Source organism: Fukomys damarensis, unplaced genomic scaffold, assembly GCF_012274545.1.
Source record: "Fukomys damarensis isolate Sample0158 unplaced genomic scaffold, DMR_v1.0_HiC HiC_scaffold_35, whole genome shotgun sequence".
NCBI lineage: Eukaryota > Metazoa > Chordata > Mammalia > Rodentia > Bathyergidae > Fukomys > Fukomys damarensis.
Window position 1 is genome coordinate 36661274 of NW_022900947.1, and position 16509 is coordinate 36677782.

Consider the following 16509-nt stretch of genomic DNA (forward strand, 5'->3'; position numbering starts at 1 on the left):
TCAGAAAAAAAAAACACTACTCCAAATAAAATGAATAGAAACAGAAATGATCTCAGATCAATAGAGCAAAAAGATGTACATTCATAAAAATAAATTACCACAAAATTAAACATTCAAAAATAATTACTGCAATTTAAAACAACTGCCAGCACCAGGTAATTATAGTAGTGCTTTACTTTAGACCAGATAGGAAAAATCAGTGAATGATAAATTACATAATGATAAAATTGTAGGCATGTCTTAAGATGAAATAAGATGTTTAAAAGGAAAATGTTGTTTGCACAGTTTATTAAAGGTAATGAAATAACCCAAGATTTCAAACCATTAGGATCATAGGGTCAAGAAAAATAATAGGTTCTCCTGTCATTTTAAATAAAAATATTTAATATAGGACAACACACCTGGATGAGTGAAATCTTCCTGACCAGATTTTGGTGATCTAAACTCTTTAAGCACAAGAGAGGGAAGAAGGGAAGGAAAAGGGTAGGAGGTGTGCAGAAGCAGTTGGGCCAACAGGAAGTGCCACATGGGATTAGGGTTGTGATACTGTGTGTGCACTTACAGTATAAACCAAAACTAATTATAATTTCTAATTTTCTACTCAGTAGTTTTCTAAAGAAAAATGGTACATCCAAAATTATGCTATGGATCCAGTAACAGGAAAGTTTCTTTTTGTTGCGAATGACTCTAAATCAACAAATACTCAAATGTTAGAGAGCTGAATTGCAAATTCAGCTTTACTTCTTATACACTTTTAAGTTTAATCTGGCCATTCTTTGATTTCCCAAATTTGTGTGATTAGCAAAAAAATAAGTATTAATTGGCTCTCCTCTGGCACATTTACCAAAATACTTACCATTTCAACATCAGAAACAGGTCCAAAGCTGGTGACATATATGTCAGTTTTCACTTCTGTGACAGGACCTTGTAAAATTAAAGCAAAAAAGTGTGAAAAAATAATTGCAATTTTACAGCCTAGGAGAGTTAGGTAATTAGAATAAATACAGATAGAAATAGCAGGTTTTTACAAGCATGTTAAACTTTCAGTGAAGTAATACCTCTCTAAAAAGAGTCTAGACCAAATTACAAACAAACCAGGAAACATTGTTTGCTTAAAGGGCAAAAAGAAACTCCGATTATTTACCAGGATTCAAAAATACATCATCCCTGGGCGCTCCTACAATAGGCGGTGTAGAGACACAAAAGCTTATAGCCTTTGTGATTTTTTTTTATAACCTATCATCTGATTGTCCTCTATGAAGAAGTGAGCTATTAAAAAAGGAAACATGGCAAAGCAAAGAGGAGAAAAACCATAATGACAACAAGGAATGTATCATTGGAGAATTGGGGATTCTAGTAAATAACTTTAAAAAATTATTCATGTCACCTTTAACAATAGGCACAACATCCACTGTTGATTGGGGTTACAAAACAGCTATCCTAAAAGACACCCTCCTTCATCCTCTGCCCATGGATATGTTATGTGATCTTTAACAAATTGCTAAAGCTCTCAATAGCAACGACTGCATCTGTCAGCAGAGATATGGATCTAACTGAACACAGTGACTCTCATGGAAGTACGTCCTCCATATTAGCTTCCCTTTTAGTCTCATAGTAGCCAGGACTCAGATTCTCTCTTATATCTAAGTAAAACTGGTTTATGAATAAGTATCTGGGTTTGGGGGCAGAGGGAAAGGTGAAATCATGATGATAATATGGCTCACAGATTTTAGACAAAGGAATATTACTACAATCTGGGTTCAGCCTGTTTAAAAGCTGGAATTCTGGAGTTCAAATTTGCTCCAATACCTTCTGGTTGTATGACTTTGGCCAGATCATGTATCTCCTTAGGTAAAGATTTTAATGAGTACTGAAAGTTTTAAATGAGATAAGAGACATAAATCACTTTTGCTAGTCACTAGAATATGATATGTTCAACAATGATAGAAGCTGTTCATAGAGATAGTATAATACGTGATTACTAAAGGAAAATTGAGAATTGTTGTTCCCCTTGGACAAGGTTTCCTTATTTAAGGAAGTGTAAAACTGTAGGGCCTGAGGATATATACTTCATAACTGGAAACAACAACATACGCTATCATGATGCAATATATCCCTTGGAAATAAGTTGGAAAATTGGATTTATGCCCAAAAAGAGAAAAAGTAATTGGTATCACTTACTGCTCCGGGTCTAAAGTTAGTCTCATAAAAATGAATCCAAATGTTATTCTCTCTACAGCATGAAGATTGAGCCACAAAAAGATAGAAGGAGGGAGGATGAGAAAATTCCTTATTGAATAAATATCCTAAGAAAAATACAGCCTTCAGAAGTATAGTGAGAGAAAGTGTAAATCATGCCTACTTTTCATGGGCTTTACTTTTTAAAAATTCCATCTTCAGCCGGGCATGGTGGCACATGCCTATAATCCCAGCACTCGGGAGGCTGAGGCAGGAGGATCTCTGTGAGTTTGAGACCAGCCTGGGCTACATAGTGAGTTCAGGTCAGTCTCAATTAAATAGTGAGACCTTGTATCAATGAAAACAAAAATTACATCTTCAGAGAGCAGAGAACTTAAATAAGCTATTATTTGAATAAAGAATTGGAAAAAAAAAGAGGTAGCAATAACCTCACTAAAGCCAAATTGTTCTGGAAATGGGTAATCCAAGAAGCAGGTAATGTGTATTAAACATTGGAAGACAGCAGTTTTATTTGAACAGGTTCAAATGTGGAAGATGTCACTGTGCTAGTTCCTTAAGGACAAAAAAGCAGACGTAACCATGTCACTGCAAGTCAGGCAAGGGGACACATGTGACCCAACAATTAAGATTGATCACATCCTCGCAACTGGACAGGATTCCTGAGAAACCAAAAGTTACTTTGAAAATCAGATTAGGGCAGTAGTCCTAAAACTCTAACTATCTCTGTGTCACCTGGAGGTTTACTAAGCACAGAGTGTTGGACCAGGCTCCCAGACTGGCTGACTCAGTAGGTACAAGGAGGAGCCAGCCAATTTGCATTTTTGTCAAATTCTGATGTGTGACTATTGAGTTTTCTATCACATATAGACACAGACTCAGTTCTTCTGTTTTTTAAAATACAGCACTGTGTCCTATAACATATTGACACCATAGATGTTCCAAGAAAGTGAGGTGAATCGAAGGGAATGAGGAATTAGACAATATTTATAAATTTACTGTAAGGTGTGCGGTATATGCTAATTCTTAGTTATAATCATTCCATGAAAAGATTAGGTATTTTTAAATTCTTGCATAACATACTACTCTTACAACAATTCTTGAAAAATGTTTTGTGTTCAGAATTATAGCCTCAGCATTTGTGACATTCTTCAGTATCAGATGTAATTTATGGGTCGCTGAAATTGAGTGAGATCCTAAAAGTTTAAGACCTGTGAAAGGATTCCACTTGGATTCTCATTCAATAAACACTTGAGGACCAGCTACATGGCAGGTGCCATGCTAGCCTCGGTGCTGCTATGGTAAATGAGATTGGTGAGGATAAATAGTAAAGAAAAAAAATAACAGAATGCTGTAATGGGAGGAGAGCTGTTAAGAGAGGGGCAGACTGAGAAGGCCACAGTAGAGTTATGCTTAGTTTCTCCTTCAAAGCCATGACCCACTGGATACGCATGAGCTCCTGGAAGGGCCAGTAGAATTGGGTCCCAGGTGGGAAGACCTGCAAGGGTCAACGTTTAAGGACAGGGAAAGGCTCTTTGTACCTAAGAAGTAGAAAAGAGGCCAGCGAGGTTGAAGCAAAGCAAAGGAGGAGAGAATAAGAAATGAAAGCCACAGAGAGAATAAAGACCTGGATGTTGTAGACAGAACTTCTACCCCAGAGCCCATATTCTGAAAAGTGGCATCTTTTAAGCAAAGTATTTATAGTTGCTTTATGTCATGGTGTCTGCTGTTAAAGCTACATGAAAAAGAGCTTGGAGAAATGCCAGTGAAGGATGGGGAGATGCATAAGGAGGCTGTTATGGGATAAATTATGTTCCCAAACTCACATGCTGAAGTCTTAAGTCTCAATGCATGAAATGTGACCATATTGGGAGATAGGCCCTATAAATAGAGACCACAACACTAAAATGAAGTCAATGGACTGGGTTCTAATCCAATATCATTGCTGTCTTTATCAAAAGAGGAGATAGAACACAGACACACACCTAGGAAACACCATGTAAAGATCCAGAAAGGTGATTGTCTCTCTGAGCTGAGGAGAAAGGATTTAGAAAAATCCTCTTGTTGACTCCCTGATACCTCCAGAATTGTGGGAAAGAAATTATGCTGCTTAAGCCAGTTGGTCTGGGATACTTTGTTGTGGCATCCTAGCAAGTGGGACAGAGGTTATTTTTTCTTACTTTTTTTTTTAACCTGGGTTTTCTTTCTTTGATATTTAAGTTAGCTCTGATTTTGCTTGTAGAATGTAGTAAAACTTTCAATTTGTATTCTATAAGCATTCAGAGGTCACCAGGGGGTTAAAGTAAGGAAATGATATGATTTTTCCCCCAAATCACCTGGCAGGTGTGTATGGACAATAAATTGTAGGGTGGCTAGAGCAGAGAAGGGCTCTTAGGAGAGGGTGCTGTCCTAGGCAAGCTGTCAGACGACGGTAATTTGAATCAGGGAGAAAGCAGTGGGGATGGATAGGGGAGCCTATGTGTGTAGCTGCTTTTAGGAGATCGTATTTTTCCAAAGTACAATCAGCAGAAATATAATAATTACTATTTATTGAAGATCCATGATGTGCCAAGTGGAACACTGAGGTCTTGTGATGCACTGTTTCATTTAAACCTCACCTCCAGAGGTGCTTTCATCATGAAAAGTTTTTGGATCTAGAAACAGCTCATAGAGGCTAAATATTATATAACAAAGCCAGAATTCTAATGCCCTTGCATTGTTCTCCAATCTGTATTCTAACTTTACTACACTATATTGTGTCACAAGCTAATAAATTAATAGTTAATATTCAACTAAATGTGAAATTTTATATCTAGTATTTAACATGGTATACCTATGTTTTCTGTTTTGTTCATGAATTTTTTCTGGACTATATTCCTACATCACTTTCTAAGATTTCCTCTTAATCTCCCTTCAACCTGAGTAAGCAGCCTTTTAACTTGTAACAGCAAAGATAAAATCTGTATCCTCTTTGAAGTCCCAAACTAGCACAGTGCTTTGCACAAACTAGGTATTGAACAACTATATATTTCATTACATATACAATATCACCTCAGTAGTGATTTTAAACTCCCTCAAAAAAATTAATATTCATTTGCTGCATCAGTTAAGCTAAAAATATATCTTAAAAGAGCAGAAATAGTCTTATTTATATTTGTATTCTCTCATAGAACCAATCCCAAGCCTTAAATGTAATAGGTTACTGATAAATCAGTTGTCAATGAATAATGGTCTCTATGCAATTAAAAATAAGTCTTAGAGATGCTTCCTGTAAAACTACTATTTAGGATGTTCAAATCAACCTTACTAAGAGCATAATTACATAGAAACCAGATCATTTTGAGCTTGGAAAGACTTCTTCCTATAATTTTACATGCATGCATGTATCATCAAAGACATCTTTTATTACAAAATTCTTCTTCTTTGGCAATAGGGAAATTGTTTTTATTCCTTTTTTTTCTTTTACCTTCTTTTTAGGGGAGGAGAGAATGTTTTAATCCCCCAAACGTGGCAGATAATCTGTAAGGCAAATAAGGTGATCTTCAACAACTCTTTGAAAGAAAAGGCCAAGACCAACAAGATCAAAAGCAAATAAATATTCTCATATGGTTTTGATTTCAACTTGCTGGGAAAGTGGGAAGGCAATCAATCATGTATCAGATAATTGTCCACTCTTACTTTAACAGTCAAACACATGGTTAAAAGATATGATTATTCAATTTCATCTTTGATAATGGGGTTACATCATGAGAATGACTTCAGGTGTTTTGTTGATCTTAAGCCTAGTCAATTCTTACTGTCCGCACTGTCTCCATAACTAGCACCTGACAAAATACTTCTGGATTTTGAGGCATCCATGCCATGTATCCACCTACATCTTAAAAAAACACTAATGGTGTCCAAAATTGAAGAGATTTCAAGTACTTATGAGATGAAACAACATCAAAGAATCAAATGAAATATATAAAGAAATCTCAAAATTCGCTTGTCAAAATATGGAAATATGAGCTTTCCTGATAATTAAACCAAAACAAAAGGTATTCATTGGTATAGGTGAGAACACAGAAATCTCAAAGAGTTCTGGATGTTTCTTTTACTTAAAAATATTAAAGATTGGGAACCCTCATATCATGTGATCCCTCTAACAATGCTGATCTTTTGGTAAATAATTAAAGTCATTGAATAAAAAAAAGTACAACATCTGGGCAAAATATGAAAAGAAGCAGTTCACAGAAGAAAAATAATTAAGGCCACACAGATTTGAAAAGATGCTGAACTACATTAGGATGTGATAGAAATCAGAAAATTTCAGGTTGTTTTATAATGAATACCATTTTCAGTATTTGCATGCACACATTCACACACACACTCAGAGATACACACACATACACACTTCCTTCATGTTAAAGGGTATGTGGATCCTGAAACTCATTTGAATTGTAAAAAGGAGTTTAATTTTGTAAACTAACCATGGAAAAATGTTTAGCATTATCTTGACAAGTGAACTCCCACTTACACTAGGATCCAGAAAAAAAAAAAATCTATTCCTTGATGTATATGCAAAAGAAACTATTGCACATTTACAGCAGGAAATTTGAGCTAGAAAATTCACAGTAATACAGTCTTGGAAACAAGCAAAGCCTCTACTGCCAGCAGAACAGATGATGACACTGGTTCCTAGGCAAACGGAGTATCACACAACAGTCAAAATGAGTATCTGTAACAATATGCAACGGCAAAAGGGTCTTAACAATGCCTACTTAACCTTTGAAAACATCAAAAATGTATATGTAACAAGTTCAAGCAAATTGAATATTTTTCAAAACAGATAACCTAAAATATTCAAAGGAAAGCTATGAAATAATTGATAAAGGACTCACAATAGTGGTTACCTTGGTAGAGGAAGAAAGACAGGACAGAGGGAGAGCACAAGATGTCATGGTCCTATTCTTTGGGTGATGGCTTAACTGGTATATTTGCTATATTTTCATAAATTAATGGATGCACAGGTGAAAAGAAAATTAGATGTAGGCTTATAATAAGAATATGTCATGACGTAAGGATTATTATTCAAGAATTCAAGTATGTATACCTGAAGTTTATTAGGACAAAATGTGTTTTGAAAGGCCTAGAAAACAAACTGGTAATATTTAATGATATACAAATGCAAACTTATGTATTTTATATGAAAAAATTTAACAACTTATTGAAATATTATCTAAATATCCATCAGTTGACTAACATCCTATGATGTGCATCTTACAGTGCCTATATTAGGCAACACCAAAAGCATTTCACATATCCTTATTCTAAAAACATAAAAATATATGAAAATACTAGTACTTAAAAAAAACAACTGAAAGCATAAGCAAGCAAGTTAGTGTTCTGGATTCTATCTTCTTTTTTCTTCTAAAAGGACTCTTTCAGCTGTCCCTTCCCTTCACTGCTATATTAAATTATCCTCCGTTAGATTATTCCCAATAGCATAGAAATCATGATATTTCTGATCTTGAAAAAGAGACAACCCAGCCTTTCTCTTCTCTTTCATATTTAAACTTCTGCACAAAATCTACATACAGTTCTTCAAATTCTTCCCTTCCTATTCACTCCATCTTCTATTACAATTCAGTTTTCATGTTCAGGACCACTGAAATTTCTTTTGTCCATATCACCAGTTTTCCCCTATTTATAGCACTGTTCCCAACAACTTGAAAAGTAATTTATTGCTCTTCTGTCTAACGAACCCCTCTTGATTCCATTTATTTGCTTTGTTATGCCACTTCTTTGTTCCCTGTCCAAATCCTAAAAGAAACTTCTCCCATGCTCTCTAAAACACGCCCAGTCTGAATTACATACCCACTGTGACACCAAAACTGTTCTGGCCAGAATCGCAGAACACACACACACAGAGCTAAATTTATGTGTCAGTTTTAAGTTCATATCTTTCGTGCTCCATTATAAGCATTTCACTTAATTGAAATACTTTCCTTCTTACTTTATTCATGAATTCTCTCTCTTGGTTTTTCTGTTTCAGCACACACTACAACAAGCTACTCCTGTTCAGTCCTTCAGTCTCTCTGGGACAGAATCCACCTTCTCTTTCTCCACCTCTTAATATCAAAGACATCAAATCTCAAGATTTGCCTCTCTTTTATATTACTTGATGTCCTAATGACCACTTTAGTCCAGAGACTTTAAATACCGTGTATGTTACATATCTATCATCTCTAAATTCCTAGCTCATCTTTATTTGATAATCTACTAGACATCTCATACTTAACAGTCATAATGAAAATTGTTCATCCATGCTCCTAATTGCTTCTGCTATGGTCTTAACAACTCTGTCTTTCTAGGTGTTTGGAGTCAGCCTTAACAACTTTCTTTCTCTCATATCCCATATTCCAGCTGTCATCACTTGACTAAAATTTCACATTACAGGAAGAAGCCAGCCATATCTTAGAAACTGAAAAACCTCCCTGCTACCAGCTTGGACAAAGTGTTCATCATCTCTTACCTGACTTCTTATGAAAACTCTCTCCACCTCCGTCCTTACTTCTGACTGTCCTCAACACAGCAGTCGAGAGGAACCTTGTAAAACTAGTCAGTTCAGGACATGCTCCCCTTAAAATCCCTCCAGTCATGTCTGATCTGACTCAGAGCACAAGCAAAGTCCTTCGAGCCTGCAAAGCTTTGCATAACTTCCTCTTTTTTATCACATGGATCCCTTCTTATTCCTCAGCCTTTCCCATCAGAAGACCCCACCCCACAGGCAACTCAGTTTTTAACCCCCTATGCTCATGTTCAAACATCATTTTCTCCAGCACTCCTTAACTACCCAAGTTAAAAACTACAATTTCCTCCCCTGCTATATATTCTAGTTCATCAGCTTCTAAAACCTCCACCATTCATCCACTTCTGTTACATAGTTTCTGCCTCTTCAACTCCAATAGGAGTGCACCAGGACGGGGAAACAGGCAGTTCTCCCGACCTTCAAATAACACCATCCCTCCTCACGTTCTCAAAATAGAATCCAAGGAATCACTTATTTTTCTTGTATTAAAGCTACCATCTCAAAGCTATCATTAATCTTTGTCAAATTAAACATCAAAAATATCTCTGTGGTTGACTTACATCTATTTTTATTGTATCTACCATGTTACTCCACACAACTAACAAATTCATGAAAAAAATTAACTACAAATACATAAACAAACAAGTAAATAAACGGAAACAAAATTTCTCCACTAGCCCTCTTGTTTCCAATATTGACCCATGCTTTTTTCCTTTTTCTTTCTTTCATTCTCAGATGAAGCGTATTGTAGTCTAAGTCATAGTTTATCAATCCCTCCACTTAAAGAACTCCAAGGTTTCCAAGTTCACTAGCAGAACAATCTAAGCTCCTCTAGAGATCCCTGAAGACCTTGGATAATCTTGCCTCTGGTTGCCATCTCAGCCTAATTCTGTAATGCTCTTGCTTTTGTTCTCTGGCTGCATGTATAAAAACCCTCTTCACTGTGTAAACCACACCACTTTTTTACTTGCTTTTTACATTTTATTTTTTCTGCCTGAAAACATTTATTCTTACTCTTTTTATGCCTGACATCTTTAGGTCTCAACTTGAAGGATTTCTTTGACCCTCATTCTCATGTGAAATGAATTCCTCGCCTGATTTTTCTCTCCTAATTTTCTCTTTTGGATGCTATCAGATTGTCCTACAGAATTTTTATTTATTTATTTTATTTGTTTCTTTGTTATCTTTACCTTTCTGCACTGCTTAACTGTAAAATCTATAAGGTTCTATGTTAGATCAGTGTATATCTTTATAACCTCCCAAGTTTCTCATATAAAGTAACCTCTCAATACTAAATCAATATGACAAAGAAGAGAATAAATCTTTATCTTTCTTCTTTCTGTGCATTAGAAATATTTATCTATGCATTTAAAAAATGTATTCCCTTTTGATATTCAATTAAGAGAGCATATAGCAAGAAACTTCATGTTTAGACAGAAATATATAAATAGATCATTTGCAAACATTGCAAGCACAACTTGATTTGTGTAAAATATTCCCAGTTAACCTAAGTGAAATAAGTTTCCATATTTCCTTTTAATTTTAAACATTATTATAGATTTGGAATGAAGTTTTCACAGCATTCTTTTTGAGGAAATATAATTTTATTTATTTCAAGGGCTTACCTAGGTCTAGGGTTGTAGCTCAGTATAGAGTGTTTACCTAGCATATGCAAGGCCCTGAGTTCAATTTTCAGCACTGCACACAAAAAGTAACAAAAGGTATATTCAGGAAAAAGTAGACTCATGATAAACAAGATGATGCAAGAAAACTTCAGAAGCGGCATAACAATAGACCATCTGTGTGACTAAAGATTAGAAGACTGGATTACGATGTCACAACGTATGGCTCTGGGGCAATTCCCATCCTCTTCACTAACAGAGAGATGATGCCCCCTGCTTATCTCTTTGTGTTTATGTAATAATCTTATTAAATATTATACATGAAAATGTTTTCAAAACTGCAGTGAGTGTGAAGCCCTGTTAAGTTAGTCAGTAGCCTTACCATATGCTCTGTTACCACTCCAGAAAGGCGGTGGAAGTTCATCCAAAGCAACCATCTATATTTGAAGTGTTTATTATTCCAGATCACGTACCTCCAAATATGAGGTGTACATGAGATTCTATGGTTTATAATTAGATGTACGCCCAAAGCCGCATGCACGCAGAGGTGAGGCTCATGGAAGGTGACTGAATTATGGGGGTACTGGAGCTGGCTTGCTGTTAAATTGTGAGCCTGGTCATGGAGGTCACTGGGGGCCTGGCCTTGAAGGGTGTATCTGCCTCCTCAACTCCTCCCTTTTCCCATGGCACAAACAGCTTTATAAAAACTTCCCAAACCTTGGATCCAAAATAAATCATCCTTAAGTTTCTGGTGTAAGGTATCGTAACTCAGTGACAAAAAAAGAAACTAAGACATAAGGCTATGCAATTATACAATAAATGGAAAAAGTATAATAGCCAGATTCCTAAACTATCTCCCAGTATTTAATATCCAGCTATGCACTTTTATGAAGGCATATTACAGTATTTAAAGTGGGCAAGAGCAAGAAAGGATGACTATTTAGCTTCTTTTGGAAGGGTTCACTTTTGTGCCACTTCTAAGCAGGTGCAAGCTACTTCAGCAGGACAGGAACTCATTGAGCATGATAGAAACTGATTCATCAGAGGCTCACAGAACCTTTTCCCTTCAGAAGTCCCATCCCAGCCTCTCTCCACAAGGCCCCTTCTCTCTTTTCACCTTTTCTCCTTTCCTTGCCCAACAGGAGAATGTGGAGACAAGGGAGAGGACATCCCAGAGGGATGAAAAGGAGAGAACCATCACAGCTCCTTTTATTTCCCCATTGCAAGCTGTGCTGCTGAGTTAAAAATATGTAATTTAGTTTCCAAATCTATTTCAACCCCTGCCTGGCCTACTGAGCAATCACAAACTATCCAATTTCAATTCAAATCTTTCCTTTTAGCTTTATTTTAAATGGAACAAGGCAAACTTGTACAAACAGATAAAAAGTAAATGTTCCACAAAGAGCAGAAGTAGGATTAAAGGAACCAGGAAGTCAATCCATATTTATAATGCACCAGTCAAAATCTGAATTGTTTTCATCTCGGTTTTAAAATGGCAAACTTTGTGCAAAAAATAAAATGTCATAGGAGGGATCAAACCTGTAGCACATAGAAGTCTATATGAATGCTATTTCTTCTTAATATATATATATATATTTGGTACCAGGAATCCAACTCAGGACCTTGCACTTTCGAGGCAGGCACAGTGCCACTGAACTAAATCCCTGGCCCTATTTGGTGCATCTCTAGGTGAGCAATGACAAGTAACGTGACTAATAATAATGACATAACTAATAATAATGCCCTTGAGATAGCTGTACTATAGTCAACCAAAGTCCCGTAATGGTTAACACTGATTATTTTCATTCATTTTATTGTCTGTATAATGGAAGAGAGTACATGGTAAAAAAGGGCCTACCTACTATGGGTCCCTGTGTCCTTCTGAATTATAATTTGCTTTATAACCAACTGGGTAGACATTATTTTAACTTTCAGCATTTAATAGTAAAACCATATAGTTCCAGTTATAATTTCCCTTTCATTTATGTTCAAAAATATCCATATTTTGATGAATATTTAAACATCATAGGCGTGGATACTTTGAAAGAATTTTTTTTTCTTGAAATGTCAAGCTTAAAATCTCCCTGGGCAGTTAAATCCTCTTGTACTGAGATAGTGTTAAATGGTATCATATCTTCTGAAACATTCTCCATAGAACTATGTTTGATCTCAAATGATAATCTCCCAGCCAGAAAAGATCAGGCACTGACAAATGATGCAGTTCTCTAATGAGGTATCTTCTCGGATTTTCATTAAGCCAAATGCAGTATGTGCGACCTAACCCAGAGTGGCAATGTGGAGAGAACCTAGAAAAACTTCCAGCTTTTTCATCCAGCTTCATCAATGTCAAGATGCAAATACGCAAAACCTCAGTAGCTTTCCATAACTTTTTCAATAAAATCCAGAACAAAATGGTTTGGAATCCAGAAGACCAGATCTCAGCCTATCATGAATATACTACGTGTCCCTGTCTAAATCCTTACTTGTCCTCAGTGTCCTCATCTGTTAAAGAGACAAAGGACACTAGATAGCCTGCATATAATCATCAGTCCTACTCTCTCCAACTCTGTTTTATCTGCAATGATTCTTTCTAACCCGGGACTCTATTCCTTGTACCTGGTAAGATGCTGCCTTGCTCCCCATGCATTTATTTACTTCCTCCACTCTCCCAACATCTCTCTCCTTATATACACCTTCAATAGGAAGCATTAAATGTTTCCTTGATTCTAATATTATATAACAACCATCACATCACATAACATCTGATACCATCCCAATCTACACGGTCTGTCTTTGAAATACACAACCCAACCTGGGTTCACATCCTGCTTCTGCCAGGTTTACTAACTTCAAACTTGAACAGGTTACTTAACTTTCCAAGCCTTGATTTCTTCATTTGAAAAATAAAAAATGTAATGGCTTTCTTTTGGACTTGTCAGAGTTTGAGTAATGCCTCTAAGTTGTCAGGTCTAAATGAAAATTTGAGGAAATAAAAATCTTAGTGGTTGTTATTATTGTTACTACTACTGATGCTACAAGAATACAAGCTCCTTCAAGAGTCTATGTTTCATGGCTTCTCGGCCTTCTGGCTAAGATCAAGTGAAGAGTCTGTCTTATTCTCAATGTATCTGCTGGAAGTGAGAAAAAGTAGCGCAGGGGGAGTAACAGGGACTTTACCATCAAAGCATGCGGACCAACCATTAGTGGGATCTCAGCAAATCTCTTGTCCTTGCTGAACTGAACTGAGAGGCTGTTTGAGGTGAAGAAGTGTCTCTCACGATTTTTGTGAACTTAATGCCAAGTACAAAGCTTGCCACATACGTTCTATTATACATGCAAAAGAAATATGAACACAAAGAGAGCAACGGTGCTGGTAAGGAATAGTTCTCTATTAGGTCCTTTATAAATATTTGTTGAAAGAAGAAATGGAGCCGAACACTTTCAACTCCAAAGCCCTGGGAGGGAAACAAATGCCACCTCTCCAAAGAAAGTGAAAAAGAATGGAACAGAGAAGGTTTGGGTTTCCTGGCAGGGCAGGCAGCTTCGTGCCCCAGATTCATGTCTAGGTATAGCTTTTGGCAAGTCCCACTCTGGGCTTTGGATGGGACACATGGAAGGACAGGGGACTTCAGATCAGCTGCTTCCAGTGCAACCTTCTCTAGGCAGCGGGGCCAGATTAAGGAAAACTCCGTTCTCAGGGCTCGGGCCTCAAGGGCTAAGCACCCAGTTCCCATTTCTCACTCTGCCTCCTCCCCATCCTCCCCCAGCCTGCAGTCAGGTCCCGGGAGGTAATTAGTGTGGGGGAGAGGCAAGCTCCGGAGGGGGCAGGGAGATGGGAAAGTACGGGTGGGGGCGGTCTTCTTGTCACAGGTCTCAGCAACAGAGAAGAAAGAGGCAGAGAGCGGAAAGACGGCAAGGAAGAGTTCATTTCTGCATGCCAGGTACACCTAAAGATACTCCTACAGACAGACAGGTGGACCGGAGAGGGACAGACGGGACACACTAGTGCATTCAAAGCAGTCCTACCCCCAAATCCAGGACGCAGCCTGTTGTCATAACCATCGAGCAAACTGTCCAGGATGCGGGTAAAATTTTCCGGGCACATTTTCTCCTCCTTTTCGTTCTCTCCTGGGGATTCGTTTAAACTGCAAGAGCAAGAAAAACGGAAGCAGGCAGAAAAGATTATTTTAAGAAAGCTGCTGAGAACAGGTGGAAACAGGTTTGCCTTCTAGGGAAAGAGTCCTTTGCCCCAAACTAGAGGCAGCATTGGGGGGGGTGCGGAAGAACAAAATGGGTCATGAAAAGCCCATCCCCGAGCAGGGCAGCAAGCACCCCAGGACCACGCGCTTCTTCAATCCTGCGCCCCTAGGGCTCTACAGGGTCACAGCAAAGATTGGCTTCAGCCCATTATGTTGGAGTGAAAACAGAAAGGTCTAGCTCGCTCCAAGAGGGACGGGAGGTCCGAGGGGGCGGGGAGCTGGCCGCCTCACCTTCCCTCTGCCCCCGGAGGACCCCAGAGAACTCACCAAGCCGCCAGGCACAGGAAGTGCAGGAGGGCGAGACCGACCCTGGAGCACAGCGCGATCGCGGGTACCTTCTTGGCAGAAACCATCTTTGCAACATGCCATACTTTATGCCTGTTCACGTTTCCAGGCTCTCAAGATGCCCTGAGCAGGGTGCGAGGTGAGGCAGAGTGGCTCCCGCGGCGTGCGCACACTCGCGCTCACACTCGCCCGCGCTCCGCCAGCCCGAGCCGCGGTGGGCGTGTGTGCACGCGGGCCAGGGGAGGCGGAACCTGCCTCTCCGCGCCCCCTCCTTTTCTCGCTCGCGTTCTGCGTATATGTAGAGCTATGTATACTGCTCTGCACCCTTTCTTGCCCGCACCGGCGAGGGGCTGGGGTTAACTTGGGCGCGCCTGCTCCCCAGAGCCGGACAAGTTTGTTCCAACCTGTAACTCCGGGCCCCAGGACCTGGATCCTTCTCCCCTCCTCCCCATCACAGCCCCCAACCCCGAACAGGTCTCCTCCCACTGCAGCGCTAAGCTTCCCAGTCGCCCTCCTGAGCCCCTCCCTTTCGGATCTAACCCTTGGAGCTCTTCTCTGGTTAGGTTGTGTGAGAACCTGCTTGTTCCCCTTGTCAGGGCTGGTGGTGGAGAACGGGTAGGGCAAGATCCCTGGGTTTAGGGGTGGAAGGCAGTGATGAGGAGAGGAAATCAAGTCTGAGACCCTTTACCTCAGTTGCTAAGAGATTGGGGGTTTGCAAAGAAAGAAAACTCCTCTTGGTTACAACTCCCTAGGAGGGCTGTCACCGCACTGTTAGGAATTGAGGCTGCAGTCAAGGCACTTGACAAGCTATTGCCTGAATTAAAGATGCCAAATCTCAGTACTCTCCCAACCCCATCCAGCACACGTGAGCCCTTCACTTTCTAGAGGGGAGAAGAGAGGTGAAGACACTGGTCTTCCGGTCAAAATCACTTTAGTATCCTGAGACCCACTTCTCTTTCAGAATGCAGGCCACTGATTCTCTGAAGCCACCAGGGTGGATTGCCACAGGGAAAGGAGGAAGAGGGAGGAAAGCAAATGTAAGAGTGGGAAAGAATTACTCAGATTAAAATGGAGGCAGCAATCTCCATATATGACTCAAAGGGAAGACTAAACACTCTACATTTAGTGTTTTATAGAATGAAGGTAAATACCTCCAACAGAACTTTTAAAACCATGCTTATTGGCTTCAGTGGGTGGCGTGTCTTTCACATGAATACTTATTGCATATGGAAATTTTCATAGGATGGATCAGTGATGTAAATAACTTTCATAATATTAGATCCCTAGAACGGACACCAATTACTATCTTCTGTGTAGAGCTTTACTCATTAGTTGAGATTTTGATGACTAGTTGGCTCCTGTAATATAGACACATTACCTTACAGAAGAGTTTTGGGGTTTTGCCTGCTTTCAGCACCTGGCTGAAGTTCTCTTTCAAAAAGGAAGCCAAAAGTGCCCATAGCTCTAACAGTAAGAGCTATGCTCTCTCATAATATGCTACATTCTGTATTGCTGCCTTCATGAAATTTATTAGACTTCATTCCTAACTCCACATGTACCATTCTGCTCTCATAAA

The 16509-nt window shown here is 38.8% G+C and overlaps 1 protein-coding gene across 2 annotated transcripts in view; it reads right to left on the reverse strand.

The window, feature by feature from the left end:
- Positions 1-15124, reverse strand: part of Gabra4 (gamma-aminobutyric acid type A receptor subunit alpha4) — a 62502-nt gene extending 47378 nt beyond the window's left edge. For both annotated transcript variants that reach the window (XM_010640190.2, XM_033758924.1), the window contains exons 1-3: positions 14916-15124; positions 14416-14534; positions 857-924 (exon numbers count right to left, since the gene is read on the reverse strand). In XM_010640190.2, the coding sequence (XP_010638492.1) occupies positions 857-924; positions 14416-14534; positions 14916-15001 (273 nt within the window). In that variant the 5' untranslated portion in view covers positions 15002-15124. The remainder of the gene's footprint in view (positions 1-856; positions 925-14415; positions 14535-14915) is intronic.
- Positions 15125-16509: the final 1385 nt, after the last annotated feature.